The sequence below is a fragment of the Lytechinus variegatus genome, chromosome 14 (assembly GCF_018143015.1).
Source record: "Lytechinus variegatus isolate NC3 chromosome 14, Lvar_3.0, whole genome shotgun sequence".
NCBI classification, from domain to species: Eukaryota; Metazoa; Echinodermata; class Echinoidea; order Temnopleuroida; family Toxopneustidae; genus Lytechinus; species Lytechinus variegatus.
Window position 1 is genome coordinate 33539890 of NC_054753.1, and position 18199 is coordinate 33558088.

Consider the following 18199-nt stretch of genomic DNA (forward strand, 5'->3'; position numbering starts at 1 on the left):
TAGTTTAAAATCATGAAACATACACATATAAACACAACCAAAAATAAGTTCCCCATTTTTAAGTGCTTGAACTTGATCATGATTGTGTGAAAAGCACGTATCAATGAATGAATACATGACGCACTTAGGTTCAAAGGTAACTGGGAATACCCGGTACTATTTATAGGAAGTTCGAATTGGGTGTGTTTTTACTATTGTAATTGAATTTGTATTGAAGTACACAGCAGCAATAGCTTGAAGCCAGCTATATCACTGCGTTCTAACCCAAACTTGACGTTTCAATGCATCAATACTGATATGTTTTATATTCGTTGGAATTTAGATCTCGTGTTTGTTAAAAGATTTAGCGATGGCTGAGAAGTGTGAATCAGAGAAAGCTTCTTCACCGAACCTGATATGTCCATTATGCCTTGATATATTTGTCGAGGCGACAATCCTGACTTCATGTGGACACACATTTTGTAGGCGATGCCTAAAAGAATACGATCTAACCCACCAGGACCTTGATCACATGGTCTGTCCTCTCTGCAGGGAGATCACCAAGTTGTCCGCCAACCGTGTCGATGATCTCCGCCTCAATGTCTCCATCAACGGATGCGTAGACGATTACAACGCCAGGTGTGGAGGAATGAATGCTGTTCTTGAGATGTGCCAGAAATGCACCGCTTGCAAGTCTCAGAAAGACGCTGTGTCATTCTGCAGAACATGTACATTTTATATGTGTGATAAGTGCCTGCATTCTCATCAACAGCTTGTAGTGATCTTTGGAGATCATGAGATGGTATCCATTGATGATGTCATCGAAGGGAAGGTTAGCATTGGTCATTTATTCGAGAAGTGCTCCATCCACAAACCAGAGAACAAGGATATGTTTTGTGAGGATTGTAAGGTCCACGTCTGTCACAAGTGCGTACTTGTTGGTCATAAAGCTCATGAAATCAAGAACCAGGTTGACTTTGAGCAGGAGTTGCGACAGAAGGTAATTTCATTTATTAAATAAATCATAGTGTGGAAAAGAACACTGACTTGAATATTGACACTGAAAATAATATTTATGCCGATGATAAAAAATGATAAGAAAAAACGCCTTGATCGGTGAGGGGTAGGGAGAGGGAAAGAGGAGGAGGAGCGGGAAGAAGGATGGGGAACAAGGCGGCACCTAAAGTTTGGCTCCCATGAATCCTCACCTGTAGAAGAACAATGAAAATGAATAGTGATGATGATGCTGATGATGATGAAGAGAGCTAAAAATGACTTTGAGAAGAATAGGAATGATTATGCATGTAAATAATATAAACAGAAATTGAGGACAATTTCAACCCAGCATAAAGTTGATTTGAATAAAAAGAGGAAATTCCAATAAGCATATAACTGAAAATTTCATCAAAATCGTATGCAGAATAGGAAAGTTATGACATTTTAAAGTTTCGGTTAATTTCACACAACAGTTATTATGCACATCCTGGTCGGTATGCAAATGATGAGACTGATGATGTCATCCATTCGCTTTTTATGTTTGTATTTTATATGAAATATTCAAATTTTATCCTCATTGTCAAGTGAAACAAAGATTAATTCCTCCCTGAACATGTAGAATTAGCATTGTTCAATAATACATGTATACGGTTTAGTCAATAGCTCTATGGTTTAGTCAAGTCGGTCCCTGTGGTTATATCTATAAAAAATGAAATGTTGTATAATTCAAACAATAAAAACAAAAGAAATATTGAGTGAGGGACATCGTCAACTGTCTCATTTGCATGTCACTGAGTTGTGCATATCAATGTTTTGTGAAAAATAAGCGAAACTGTCATTAATTTATCATTTTACGACCGATTTTGATGAAATTTTCAGCATGATGCTAGTTTGATTTTTTATATTTATTCAAATTAATATTTTTCTGGGGTGGACTTGATCTTTAATATATTTAATGGTATTAAGGATAGAAATGTTAATTTGAAATTTAAGGGGTAATAATTACAAACAATAAGTGACGATAAAAGATATAAAATCAAGTCGCAAACTTTGGATACTATAATGTTGATAAATGTATTAAAACTATTACTCAATGTTTACAAGTGATGTCAATATTTATCGGTACCCTACTAGATCTGCTGGACTTTTCCATTTACCTTGAACACGGAAATTATTTGCGAAGAAACTTGTTATATCTTCTGGCATGAAATCTTGGAACTCACTTTCACAAGCTTTATGAAATAAGCCTACAATTCATAGCATTAAAGCAATTTCATTAACACCCCTATTATTCAGTCTTCTTATGATATTTTGAGGATTTTCTATTCTTTCTTTTTCTCCCTTCTCCATCCATTGTCTCTTTTCATTATATCTACCTGTGCAGCTTTGTTTTTTGTTTGTTTTCCTTCACTCGTTTTTAGTATTTTGTTTTCTTGTTTTCTTTGTGTTCTTGTACCGTGCTATTACTTCCTGCTCTCGTAATGTTTTATTTCGTGTGTCCTCTTCATTTTATGTCATATCTTGAAATATTATTCAGCCTTGTTTATCGTTTACTTGGGAAGATACGATAAAAAACTAATAATTTAGGATTTGTATCTATTTTCTACAAGAAACATAAGATGATTTGTTTAATATAGATATTTAGATATTTTAAATCTTGTATCAATATGTCTTACTATAAAGGAAACCTTTACTTTGTAATTTTGATGAAATTTAGAAATGAAATAAATTCGCAATCAATCAATCAATCAATCAAACTATCAATCAATCAATCAATCAATTGCCTTGGCCGAGTACAATGTAGTCTAAGGCGCCTGGCTGTACATGAATAGTCCGTGGTTCGATCCCGGCCGCGGCACCTATGCCCCGGCCTGAGCAGGGCATTGAATCTACAAAGCTCTTTTATCCTGCATTTAAATAAATGGAAATGCTATATGCATTATTGGTAGCTTGGTGTGCACTTGTTTGTTTAAAAAAAAATCAATCGATCGATTGATCGATCAATCAAGCAAGCAAGCAATCAATCGATCGATCAATCAATCAATCAATGTTTTGAACCAATGATTAGGTACATTACCAGCAGTGGAAATTATTGCCACATAAGTATTTTGTCATTTATTCCTGGCATTAAAGCCCCAGTCACATATAGACACGGATCAACACGGCAATACCGGCATGATCCGGGGAGGTCCGGGATAGTTTTGCCCCGGATGACTGTAAACACGGCATCAACACGGCAGCTTCACACGGATCTACACGGACCATGCCGGCAGAGCATGTCGCAACACGGACCGACACTAAGCAACACGGACCTACACGTCAGCTACACGGACCAACACGTCAGCAACACGGACCAACACGTCAGCTACAAGGACCAACACGTCAGCTACACGGACCAACACGTCAGCTACACGGACCAACACGTCAGCAACACGGACCAACACGGCAGCTACAAGGACCAACACGTCAGCTACACGGACCAACACGTCAGCTCAAGGACCAACACAGCTATATTGACCAGCACGGCAAATTAAAATCTGTTCATAACAATGAGCTGATATTTATTTAATTATTTATCTATTTGTTCATTTTTTTCTCATCCTTGTCGCAACATTATCATGTTGTGTTTAAAAAAGATATCAAAGCTTCCTTAACCAGTAAAAACGCTGTTTTTTATACAACACAGTTTACTGTTTTAACAGTAGTTGTTAAGTACTTTAAATCTTGAACGACAAATGTAATTTCGATTTGATTTGATATCACTTCATTGAAATTACAATAAAGGAAAGAAATTTACAAAGTCTATAGAAAACATAATAACAATTAAGATAGGCCCAGGTCATGACGCATAACTGTCGATGCAGGGCAGTAGTATAAAACTTAATGTACAATTTCGATGTAACAGGTACATAACATATACATATAAAATATTTAATAAAAATGAAATGTGAAATAATAATAACAGACAAAGTTGGGGGTAAATATTAGAAAAAAAGAAAAAAAATATTCATACATGCACTAAGTTTACAAATATTAGATGGGGGCCAATCTCCAAAGCGTAAGAAAATATCCTGAATCATTTAATCATCCATCTAAATAAATCAAGCATGTTTGTGTCAACTGTTTAACAACTACTGAAAAGTTCATGAAGTAAATAGCGTTGTAAAGATATGATGGGAAAAAAGAACACGGACTGCCAAGGATACTCCTGGCAGCCACACGGAACTACACGGCAGCTACACGGACCTACACGGCAGCAACACGGACCTACACGGTAGCCACACGGACCATCCCGGGTGGCTTTGCCAACCCGGCAGTCTACGGATGACGCCGGATGTTTCTGACAGTCAAAAACTGCCATGTTGGCCTCCCGGATGCGAATTTTTAAACCGTAGGATGGCAACTGAAGAAAAATGAATTATTCATGAATGGTTCGCTTCTTGCAATCACTTAGTCTTTGATTCAAGTGAATAGGAGACCCTTATAAATTTGTCCTCTTAAAATAATTAAAGCAATCTGTTATCATTCTAAATTACCCCTGTTGATTATGAAATTAGTTATTTGTTTTGTTTTTAAAGTAAATTAGTGTTTGTTGATGGAGGAATACTCGGATCTAAAAGCTTCAGGTTAGAAATATGTCTGTATTCATAGACTAAATGTTCAACGTGACGACAATGGTGTTACTCAAATCTCTCCGGTCTCTCCGAGTCTCTCTCATCCGTTCATGCTTTGTACATATAATTTCGTTTTCATATGCAATTATACCTATACTGAAAACGTAAATTTTGAGGGGAAAAGTTTATTTCCTTAAATTGTTCTGTGTCTGGATAATTTTCATTCTCTAATGTATGACACTGCCTAAACGGAATGACATTTCAATTTTTTTAATTTTGTGTAATTCTTCTTAATTGACTAATATAATTAGCACAACACATAAGTTCATTTATCATTACAGTCCATTTGCATGGAAATTTGCTTTCCACCAGCATTACAAACACATGAAAGACAATATACATGATATACAAGCTGTGAGTACATACACATAAAGACAGACAGCAAATGCAAAAAAGACAACAAAAATATGATTCCACATTAGAGGTCGTGACATGTTGGGAGCTGATTCTCATTTTAACTGTGATCATTATTTATTCTGATAAACAGGAATGTTTTATGTAATTTTCCTTGTACTATTCATTGATATTATTATTATTAGGCCTATCATTTTATTATTTTTTAAATTATTGTTATCCATTAGATGTAACGTACTTTGGTATAGTTGAAGCTATTGTAAGAAGATTATCTCCGCACAAGCTGATTAAACAGGTGAATAGAGTTTGGCAAGAAGTTTTGGCGGAAGCGTGATCTATTAGCGCGTGGAACGTTAATACGGATACCAGATCGATTGAACGAGTATTGGGCATTGAGAGGGTGACTTTGATCTTTCATGATTTTGTTTATTTTAGATAGTACTCTCTGTTCGAACAGACAATCCATGTTAGACAAATCAAGCCCAATCACTCTGTGCCACTCGTCTCACCCGATCTAGTCGAGACCTGTCTTTCATGGTACCGTTTCCATAGTAACAAATCAGATTATACGTTAATATGCTTTGTATGAGGGCCTGATAAAATAAGACAAGAATAGTCTTGTCAATGTGGATATTTTTCATCATTCTCAGAAAATAGATTCGTTGGTTTCCTTTTTTGCATAGAGTTTTAGTTTTCTTTTACCAGTCGGCTAGAGTTGCATTATTGCATATTGCATTTATTGTTTATCTTCAGATCTAACTGCAATTCATATTGATATTATGTTTATGATTTTGAAATTAACACTATCAATTCATTAATTTATCATCTGCCATGCATCATAACATCACATCCACCCCTCCTCCGCCTCTCCCCCTCTTTCTCTCTCAAAGTACACGTTTACTTCTTCAAACTTTCTTTCATCTTAACCATAATTACATGTTACATTATGGTTTGAATATTAATATCCTGTTTATCTTTCACATTGATCATAATTATATATAACATTACAGTTAATATTGCGGTTTATTAAATTGTAACTTTATACTGTATACATCCCTTCACACAACTGACAAAATGGAACATTATGTTTACCGGCCGATCATGAAAGCATAATATTTCTGTTCTCTCTCCTCTCAAAAAATAATCTATATGAACATAGAAAATCAGGGATATGTTCAGCAGCTGTTAACATTTATCCATCACTGTTAAAGGGCAAGTCAATCCCAACAAAAAAAATGTTATTTGATTAAAAAGAGACAAATCAAACATGCATAACACTAAAAAATCATCAAAATTTGACTTACCGGTAAATATGAAATTTATGACATGCCAAAGGTTCCGCTTAATTTAACAAAACAGTTATACGTACATCCTAGTCGGTATGCAAATGAGGGACCAATTACATCACCCACTCACTGTTTGTTTGTTTTTTCATTTTATTTTATTTATTTAGCTTTGTGAACACATTGATATTAGCTTAGGTTATAGGGTTGGTCGGAAACATGATTGTACTGTATACCAAATGCTATTACATGTAAATATTAATGTGGTTGTGAAAAGAAATTGATTAACTTAATTGGTATAGAATACAAATAATGGTATACCAAGTTAAAACAATTTCTTCATTAACCAGATTAATGTGATGAAATTAAATGAAACATACATAATGACATAAACTTTCCCTGTCCCACAAAGTTGAAATTATAAAAAAGATGCAGTTATAGTTTCAAGCAATATATAAACAAACATACATGAATATATACACTTTGAAACGGCGCCAGTGACATCAGAACTACATGTAGGCCGTATCATTCCAAAATAGTATTGTTAATTAAAACAGCAAACACAGTCATTTTCTTCTAACAGGATTACCATTATAGGCATACCGTTACTTTAATTCTAATCTTTGTGAAATGTATTTGTTCTTGTCAAATATTATGCATGTTTGTTGTTTTTTTAGTAGTATCATATCACTGATATGAATTACAATTTCAAGATTGAAAGAACCACGGTCAGAAAGGCAAACCCAAATAAGTGAATTACACTGCGGAGATTCAAACAATATAAAAAGGCATCAAATTCAAATTATTGTTGATTGACTATTAAAATTTAATATAAATGTTCTGTAGAGCGATCTACTGTACACACGTGCACCCGTGAGCCTTGTGTACAACTGGGATCTAGATCTAACTTTACATACGGCAGCCCTCACCAGTTCTAGCTTCCAACATTAACCCATTGCATGTACCATGTGGGGTTTGATTTATATTAACCCATCCCCTTCATAAAACGTCATGATATCATATAAGTTAGTAGTCAACTGGTTAAGCCTAGAACAATAAAAACTTCAATGGCATCAAAACTTCCCACAATTCAGGCGCGAGTTCAGCTGTGTAACATCGATTTATCCATACAGTCTTTGCTTTCTAGTCCTTAAAAATATTAATTCATATTTCGTGCGGCGAGACATTTCGTAGTAGATCTAGATTAATCTTGGAATAATAACAACAATATTCTTTTTTATTAATATGAGGAAAGAATATAATTCAAGATGAAAGAACTGTCATAACATAATCAGCATTTAAACGATCACAATAAACACGGCCTCTATTACAGACTAGTGTATTGAGGGAGGCGGATTGCGAAGCGAATTGCTCATGAATAATTCACGATTCTTCAGTGGCCGTCCTACGGTTTAAAAATCCGCAGGATATCCTGTTCAAGGACCAACACGGACCACCCCGGATCAGATCCGGGATGGTCCGGGGTCTATATGTGACTGGGGCTTTACCTAAAGGTGAATCTCAGGATCGCTTGATTTTTTTTAAAAGCTATAGAAACAGGGGTGCTTGGGAGTGCTTTGGGGCCTTGTTTGGCTATGTTTCATTTGAGCATGTGCCTTTGTTTACTTGTATTGTTTTTGTCGGGGATATAGCCTCAGCGGAAGCAATGCGGGTGGGGTAGTGGTGCGTGTTTGGGTGGGGTGCGGCCGAGCAGGGTCCCGAGGCGTTCCTATAGTCCCCTTGTTTATTAACAGGAAAAAATATACTGGCTTAGTAGGTATAAGTTTGAAATTAAACTTAATAATGCGGTATATGCTGACTGAATTTTATTTACAGCTATTTCTTTATATTTAATAAGACAAAGAAAAAGTCAAGAAGGGGTAGATTTTTATTATTGGAAATACTACAGCAACCTGTAGAGAAGGGTGAGCTGTGATGGAGTGCTGATTTGGAGAGGTCGTATAGATGGGATTCCTTCCCTTCTTTTTTACCTGCAGGTATTACGAGCAACTTATTTAGGATTCTTAGAGATAATGTTCTACAAGGAAGGGATAACAATATTCGATTTGATCGACACTCATTTTTGTTTTGAACAATGGCGCAATAAATTAGAGTTTATCATTCGATTATGTACTGCAGTTACACTAGGAAATCTAATCCTCACTCTCCCTATAAATAGCGTAGTGAAAATCTTAGTTTTTATACAAAAAAATGGTGGAATGATCCTTTTAGATTTTCTTTATGAATAGATGCTTAAATTGTAATTTTGTTTCCTTAAATGTTAGAGGAATAAGAGAGTGCGCGAAAAGGGGACGAATATTTTCATGGTGTAAAGAGAAAGGGGGTGTAATTTTTTTTTTTACAGGAGACGTATAGTACAAAAGAAGTAGAGGATAGATGGAGTTCTGGGTGGGATGGGTCATGTTACTATAGCCATGGATCAAATAACAGCAAAGGAGTACTCATTCTTATCAAAATTTCGCTAGACTTTAAACTTATAAATATAAAACAAGATGACGAAGGGCGATACATACTCATTGATTGTGAAATCCAAGGACATAGGATGGTCCTTTGTAATGTATACTTACCGACGAGGGATAAAGAAAATCATCAAATAAGATTGTTAAAGGATATGATATAAAATTGAAAAAAAAATAATAGTTGTAACAAACCTGTTTTAATGGGAGGAAATTTTAATATTATTATGAATTCTGAATTAGATTTTATAATGGAACAGTGAAACAAAAATTACATGACAAGGTTAGTAAAGAAGGAGAAAATTTTATGGAGGAACTACAATTGATAGACATATGGAGGGAGAGAAATCCATTGAAAAGACAATTTACCTTCACTAAAATAATCCATTTATGCAAAGCAGATTAGATCATTGGCTAATATCAGATGATTTGGTAAATGTTGTTATTAGGTGCAAAATTTTACCATCTATAGCTCCTGACCATTCAGCTATATTTTTGTTCTTGTATGATAAAACTGATAAGGAAATGCGTAAAAAGAATGGTTCTTATTGGAAATTTAATAATAGCCTTTGTGGCAATGTAGAATATGTGAAAAGAATGAAAATAGAAATACTTACATTAAAGGAGAAAATAAAATCAGAAGTTAAAGATAGAAGAGTTGTATGGGATTATTTGAAAATGAAAACAATGTCTTTCACAAGAACTTTTTCGAAAAAACTGGCGAATAAAAAAAAAAAATCTCTCGAAAAGGAATTGGAATGTTTAGAAAATATAGTTGCGTAAATTCAGTATATGAAGAATTAATTAAAAAGAGAGAATAGAAAAGTAAAGAACTTGCAGACAGTTACGATTACATTAATGATAATATTAAAATTCGGTCTCGCGCGACATGGTACGAAAGTGGAGAAAGGGATACAAGGTGCTTTAGTCAACTATTACAATCAAACAAAAAGAAAAGTACTATAACAAAATTAGTTAAGGTTAACGGAGAAATTACTGAAAATGAGAAAGAAGTTTTAAATGGAATTAAATCATTTTATACCCACCTTTATGCCAGGGAATACACGGAAGATTTTAGGGATTTCTTTAAAAATGTACCAACGTTATCATCTGAAGATTCTGAAAGCTGTGAAGGGGATATACTGGAAGAGGAGTGTATTTCGGTACTGAAAGAAATGAAGCAAAATAAATCCCCTGGAAACGATGGGTTAACAGTTGAATTTTATAGTACATTTTGGGCTGAAATAAAGGATGTATTGATTGGGGCATTCAATGAAGCTTTTGTTCTTGGAGAACTTTCTGCATCACAAAAACAAGCAATTATTATTTTATTAGCTAAAGAAGGGAAAGACCCACATTACGTAAAGAATTATAGACCAATCTCGTTATTGCATACAGATTATAAGATCATATCCAAAGTTTTAGCAAAACGAATTAAATTAAAGAGGTTTTGGAGAGTGTAGTGTTAGCAGATCAAATAGGATTTATTGAAAACAGGAATATAGGAGAAGCTATCAGATTAATTGATGATATGTTTTTTCATACGTTATATAATAATATCCCTGGGTACATGATATCAATTGATTTAGAAAAAGCCTTTGATTCGATATCCCACAATTTTTTACATCAAACATTAGGTTCATTCGGTCTTGGCCAGCAGTTTCGCAAATGGGTCAAAATATTATATACAAATAGCCAAAGTTGTATTTTTAATGGGGGAGATTCTACAAGCTATTTTCATGTTGAAAGAGGGGTAAGGTAGGGAGATCCGCTTTCACCATATCTTTACATTTTATGCATAGGAGTATTAGCGCATAATATAAGATATAATAATGATGTTAAAGGAATTTCCTTTGGAAAGGAAGAAGTAAAACAGGTTATGTATGCAGATGATATGTCTATATTTGTCCGAGATCTAGATTCAGTAAAAACAGTAATAGAAATTTTATACAAAATCAGAAAAGTGTCAGGACTTAAAGTTAATAGCGATAAGACGAAGGTTTTATTATTAGGTTCCTCCCAAGGAAATCATATGATTTATCTTTTGGCCAAAAGGTGGATTTCATAAAGATTCTCGGTGTATTTTTTTCTTTAGATGTAGAAGTAAAAGAAAGATTGAATTATAAAGAAATATTAAGTAAAATAAAGAAGTTGTTAAACTGGTGGAAGCAAAGAGATTTAACTTTGATGGGCAAAATACAACTATTAAAGCAGTTTATCTTTTCAAAATTCATATATGTGGCATCTCTTACACCAATCCCAGGATGGGTTTATATTGAGCTTGATCAGTTGGCTTTTACTTTTTTGTGGGGTGGCAGAAATAAGATTAACAAAAGAACGATGTATTTAGATTACCATCAAGGTGGCTTGAAAATGATGAATTTTCAATGGTTAATAAAGGCACAGAGAGTTATGTGGATTAAAAGACTAAAAGAAAATAGTGCAATGAAATGGAAACAATATTACAATTATGCCACAAAACATCTGGGAGGAAATTTTATATTTTCATGTGATTACTTGCTTGGATTGTTGGAGATAGCATTGCCGCTATTTTATATAGATTTATTAGAAGTATGGATAGAGACGAAGGATTTTCGTTTAAAATCTGAAACATTTAAAGGAAACGAGATATTTTTTAACAATAAATTTGTACGAATTGAAGGGAAATGCATATTTAACCAAAAAATATATGAAAAAATATTTACAGATTGAAACATATTATGGATTATGATGGAAACTTAAGGCCATTTTCGTACTTCCTAAGACAGGGTTTAAACATAAATGATTTTCATTTGATAGAGTCAATTTATAAAACTTTTCCAGTCAGCTGGAAACGAAATATGAAAATAGATAGCAAAGAGGCTTCTCTTAGGGAAGAAATATCATTTATATCTGAAAAAAGAATTTTGTCAATAGGGGAGTTAGTATCTAAAAACGTTTATGCAAATTTTATGAAATGTAACTTCTCAATACCTGATGTTTTCGAAAGATTAAAAAACAAGTATAGTTTCTCTTATGAAAAGACTGAACTTATTTTTATGAGACCAAGACAATGTACTCTGAACAGTAGATTAAAAGAATTTCAGTTTAAAATGTTGCACGGCATTGCTTATACAAATCATCACTTGTTCCGTTTTAAAATCTCACAAAATAACCTCAGTTGTTATTGTAAAAAGAGGAGGAAACATATCGCCATCTTTTTTTGGAATGTGAATATGCTTGTCTGGTTTGGGATAATTGTAAGGTGTTTGGTTTTATTTCTACGGGTAATTTAAGCTGGGAGGAAATTCTTGTAGGTGTAGAATTAAAGGACGAAGGAAAAGATCGCTTAATCAATCACTTTTTCATCTTTGTTAAATATTTAATCTTCAAAGGGAGGGAAAAGGGTACACTTATAACCACAGATGAAATTAAAAGGAAATTTAAAGAAGAAGAATGGGAAGAAAGAAGGCTGGCGCTAGGTAGAGGTAAGATGTCTCTTCATTTAAGGAAATGGGAAAATCTCAATTAGAAAAATAAATAGGGAGGGTGAGGCATGTTACAACCGATAATGTCGCACCAACGCATAATGTCGCAGCAACGCATAATGTCGCAATCTGCGACATTATGCCAAGAGCTTCCGACGCATAATGTCGTAGTTTTTCTAACGCATAATGTCACATGTCGCAACGCATAATGTCGCAGCAAATCATCAACGCATAATGTCACATGTCGCAACGCATAATGTCACAGCGGTATTTTCTTCAGGACTCGAGCTACAGATAAGATATAAAACATGCTTTTACTTAGTATTTTGAGACACGAAAAAGAGAATGAAATTATTTTGAAATCAGGATTACTCTTTGTATGGATATTTGTCGCTTTATTACCATTTCGTCAACTGCCTTTTCCCCACTATCACATGGTCTGATATCATTTCGTCTATCATTAGTTAGTCAACTATCAACATAGTCCAATAACCATTTCGTCTAATTACCATCTCGTCTAATAGCCAGTTGGTCTAATAGCCGTTGTGTTTATTATCATTTAGTCTAATTGTATTTTTTTCAGTTGGTCCAATATCCATTTTGTCCGATATCATTACGTCTATTACCTTTTGGTCTAATAGCCAATTGGTCTAATAACCACTTGGTGTACTCTCATTTTCGTCCATGTTCCATTTGGTCTAACTTCAGTTGGTTCGCTATGACAATTCCCCCTGAGGACAATTATCCCCAAACAAACAAAAAAACGGGGTCTTGGAACGGATCGCTAGCGTGTCAGTGCTGATGCATCCCTGTGGAACGGACATGCGTGCATGATGTAGCTAGCCCGGCTGCACGTCCGCCGGGTGCGCTCGCGAGAAGGTGATCGTCGGACAGCGCTCTGCGGCCGCATTTCACCAAAATTGCAGCTCATTGTAGCAGATCAATGCGACCGGAACGGCGAAACGAAAAATATGACAAGCCTTGGAGCGGCTTTCTTTGTTCTTTTTCTCAATAAGACAAAGATGCTATGCCTCGGAACAGAAACCTGAGTGTAAAAATGGGGGTTCCCTCTGCGGCACATTATTATATACTGAGTGCCCCCCCGGGCGTGAACCATTATAATGGTCTGGGTCGGTGGCACAGGTTTTCAATATATTTTCTATTTTATCTTAATATGTTAATAACTTTCTCTCTTATATCGCTCCCTCTCCTCTTTCCTCTCTCCCTCTCTCTCATTTTCTTCTTTTTCATTTTTTCTTCCTTTTCCGACTTTTTTCTTTTTTTTGTTTAGCAATGCCTTCTGCATCATGAAAAATGGGAATGGGGCCTTTCGCTATATAGCTACGCATATGTACATCAGAAAATGTGTAAACTGGCCCACATAAAACATTCATGAAAAGACACGATTAGACATAATAATCACAAATGCCTAATTTCTCTGATTCAAACTGATCTGATTTTTTCTTGATTCATTTGAGGTTTAATTTTCATTAAAAAGACACCTTCACAGGTAGAAATATTGAAAGTCGGTAACGCAACCATCAACACTACTATTGACAAGAAGAACCTATAAACCTGTTATTTTAAAACAATTCATCTAACAAGAAGCTAAGAATTATGAAACAATTGGTGCACATTCCAGATTAAGATGTAGCTTTAGTTTTAATACAGTAAGCAAAAAAATATGCAAAGATAATATACACGAGAACGCCTTGTAATTTCACTATTTAGGCCCTAACTCTGTGCACTCCCTTTGTCTAGGGGGTTATTGTCCCCGGGGCAGGGTAATTGTTCCCGTTGGTAATTGTCCTCGGGGGGGGGGGTTAATTTTCATAAGGGGTAATTGTCATCGGGGGTAGTTGCTCAGGAGGTAATTGTCCGGGGGTAGTTGTCCAGGGGGTAATTGTCCAGGGGGTAATTGTCCGGGGGGAAATTGCCCTAGAACCAATGATTGGACCTATTGATGATTGGACCCGTGGCAACGATACCAAATGAGTATTAGCCGAAATGGATTTAGACAAAGTGATAGCGAACCAACTGAAGTTAGACCAAATGGAACATGGACGAAAATGAGAGTACACCAAGTGGTAATTAGACCACTTGGCATTAGACCAAAAGGTAATAGACGTAATGATATTGGAAAAAATGAATATTGGACCAACTGAAAAAAATACATTTAGACTAAATGATAATAAACACAACGCCTATTAGACCAACTGGCTATTAGACGAAATGGTTATTGGACTATGTTGATAGTTGACTAACTAATGGTAGACGAAATTATATCAGACCATGCAATAGTGGGGAAAAGGCAGTAGACGAAATGGTAATAAAGCGACAAATATCCATACAAAGAGTAATCCTGATTTCAAAATAATTTCATTCTCTTTTTCGTGTCTCAAAATACTAAGTAAATGCATGTTTTATATCTTATCTGTAGCTCAAGTCCTGAAGAAAATACCGCTGTGACATTATGCGTTGCGACATGCGACATTATGCGTTGATGATTTGCTGCGACATTATGCGTTGCGACATGTGACATTATGCGTTAGAAAAGCTACGACATTATGCGTTGACTACGACATTATGCGTCGGACGCTCTTGGCATAATGTCGCAGATTGCGACATTATGCGTTGGTGCGACATTATCGGTTGTAACAAGGTAAAGGTATGCATGTACATACGAGAGATAAAGCCACAAAACAAAATAAATAAAAACACAGAAAAAAAATACGGAGAATTGGAGACCTTCCATGTAGAGTATATAGGCATAAAGGGGAGAATGCTCCTAACCTGGGGACGGAAGGGGGGGGGGGGGTTAGAAGTGGAACAACATTTTTATCTTTTTTTCTCTCTCTCATCATGTCATATATTTTGTTAATATTTCATTTTGTAATTACTGAAACGCATTCGTATTAATTTCTAGTATTTTCAAAGTTTTGATGTATAATTTGTATAATTATATTGTCATGGATTTATTGTTTAATTTATAATTATGTTTCAAATAGTTTGTACAAATTGTTTATAGAATGTGATTGTGTATTTTGATTTGAGAGAATATAATAAAACATCCTTAAAAAATCAATCAATCAATCAATCAATCAATCAATCAATCAATCAATCAGTCAGTCAGTCAACCAATCAGTCAATTAAAAAATGTATTGTATCTGATAATCAGCTTATTTAACGTACCATCATCAATATTGTTAATATTCGTGCATAATGCATTTCTTCCTATTATTTTTGTTGAATGTCAGCGACGATTTTCTTTATAGTTATTGTAAAATGGCATGAAATTATGGGGTTAGTTTTACTGATTATCGCATGTTATTCTGCAGTAGTTATTTTTAAAATGATTTGTTATTTTCACATTAAAGGAATATTTGCACATCTAAATCGTTGTTTTTACTTTTCAAACTTTCATTCCTTAGGTGGAAGACCTTGCTCAACGCTGTGCTGACAAGAAAACAGAGCTCGAAAAGAACATTCAAAACATAGAAATACAACGTCATGAGGTACACACTGTAGTGCAGACACTACTAGATGATGTCAGACGATCCTACACCATCAAGGCCAAGGAGATTGAAGAAAATCTTCGAAATCTCACCGACCAAATAAATGCCTTAAAGCATAGTTTTGATGACGACCTCGACGTCTTGAAGTCAAAAGATCGTAAGAGGATCAAGAGTATTTGTAGTTCAGTTACTTTAGTAGATAATGACAGACTGGGTCATCTTGAGACAGACACTCTATCTGCTCACATCTTGCTCTGTGAGGAACTAGATACAATGCTAAAGGAGGTTACCGATCACACTTCTGCGTCAGCAATTACGAAGAAAGCGAAGGGGAGGAGATTCAAGCCAGCAGATGATACTCGTCTTGACCTCGGGAGCATCGCAGGATCAGATCCCAAGGTAGAAGTCATTCAGTGTGTTGATCTACGGTCAGATATGCACGGAATGACACGGTACTCACATAACAGTGTGGGTATCGTATATAGGTTGTGTGCACAAGGTATTGATATCATTGGTTCAAATGGTGGTAAGCAGCAGTGTAGTAACATACCCAATGACGGGAATTATAAGGATCTTGTCTATCAACAAGACGGATCTTTATGCGTATCGCTTTACGATAAAGCCTACATATACTCCCCCCTTGGCTCCAGGAAGGCAACAATCCACGTGAGAGACAGTACTAATGCTCTCAATGTTAACAGAAGTCCATCAGATGAAATCATCATTACTAAAAATGGAAAACAAGTCTATATCTATGACCCGACAGGATCCACTCTAAAACACACTGTTCAAACAAAGCACAGGATGTATCAGGCATCAACCACCAGGACGGGTTTGATCGTCACGAGTTCATGTAATACCAATCCAAGCATGGTGACGGTCTATGACAGGGATGGGAATGCTGGTGAGTCTCTACAAGCTGCACGGGGTGTCCATCTGTATGCTGCCGTGGGTGAGCAGGACGGGGTGTATGTAGCGAGTGTTGATACGAAGAATAGTAGCGTCGTGATCAGACTATATGATCTTGATGGTCTGAACCTGAATGAAAGAGTTGAGTTCAATGCTCTTAATATGACATCGGGTTGGGATTTGTGTTACTTGGTTTTCCTCTCCCCAGACATGCTCGCCTTTGCTTGTTACAAGAAGTTATATTTCATCAAGGTATCATTGTAATCCACGTTATATCACACCATGTAGTATGGAAACTGACGTGCTTTCACCCTACTACAAATTTACTTTAACACATGTCGATATTCAATACTACATGTACATTACTTACCATGTGATATCTACATCCAATGACAAAATCAGTTAATGTGATATTATAGATACAATACAATCTAATTCGTAGAAAATATATTTATTGGAAAAAAAGAACATGTGTCGCAGTATAAGAAGCTGGATAAACATGGACATTTTAGAATTTAATTCGACAATATTCGAGTGATACAAATGATAAATAAAATGAATCAATAAATGGAGTATAGCAATTATACGTTATTTTGTACCAATTTTACGAGTATTGAATATACTATCATGACTATTGAATATACTATTTAGTCTGCAACAAACATATGTTAATCCTCGGTGTTATCTATCTATATTCAAGTATGTAACCACGATCGCTTCAAATCCCAATGAGAATTTGACACCCATTAAAACTGCTAAATTTTAACAGTTTTAAAAGAATATTTCTTCAATCGTTACCCTGAAATTTCACCTAACGAATTGGTGTGAAAAAATAACAAAAATAAACTACGCCTTATTTCGAAATTCAAAATGGAAATTTAATCAAGTAAAATATATAAAAATGTAAATATTGATCTGGGTCCCATCTTACAAAGAGTTACGATTGATCCAATCAACCACAACTATGAAAAGCCAGCAATGTCAACATCTCAAATACAAGTTTGTTCATAATATTTTCTAGATATGATGTATGTTCATACGTTCACTGTTTTCTTGACAATTCAGTATGCTTTGCTTTGCTTTCAGAGGACATTGCGCAAATTTCCTAAAGAAAAAGTTATGACACTGATAGATTTCCATATACTTGAGGTTGATCGGATCAATAGTAACTGTTTGTTAGACGGGGCCCTGGAAAATAAAAATAACAACTAACTTTCTTGGTACAAGCCCCAAACGATGAAATTCTTTTCGATTGCGATTTTAGGATCATGAAAACAGCCTTTTAAAGAAAAAAAAAACGTTCTAAAAATAAAAATCCTTTTTTTACGCAATAATCCAATAGACCATTACCTATTACAAATAGGTCCATGAAGAGAGCAAGGAATCACCTTTAACATAGAGGGACAACTCCAGGTCGGTCTGTCGTTACATATTTTCTTTCAATAACATTTCAATATACTTTGAATTTAATGTATATATTTTTTTTTATGTGTAAATATCACGATTTACATATTTTTAGAAATGCATGTTATCGTGTTAGTGCTG

General features: G+C 35.0%; 1 protein-coding gene across 1 annotated transcript; it reads left to right on the forward strand.

Moving 5' to 3' along the window:
- Positions 1-349: 349 nt before the first annotated feature.
- Positions 350-16918, forward strand: LOC121427324 (tripartite motif-containing protein 45-like). The gene is made up of 2 exons (XM_041623662.1): positions 350-979; positions 15662-16918. The coding sequence occupies exons 1-2, from the start codon at positions 350-352 to the stop codon at positions 16916-16918; spliced, it is 1887 nt and encodes a 628-aa protein (XP_041479596.1).
- Positions 16919-18199: the final 1281 nt, after the last annotated feature.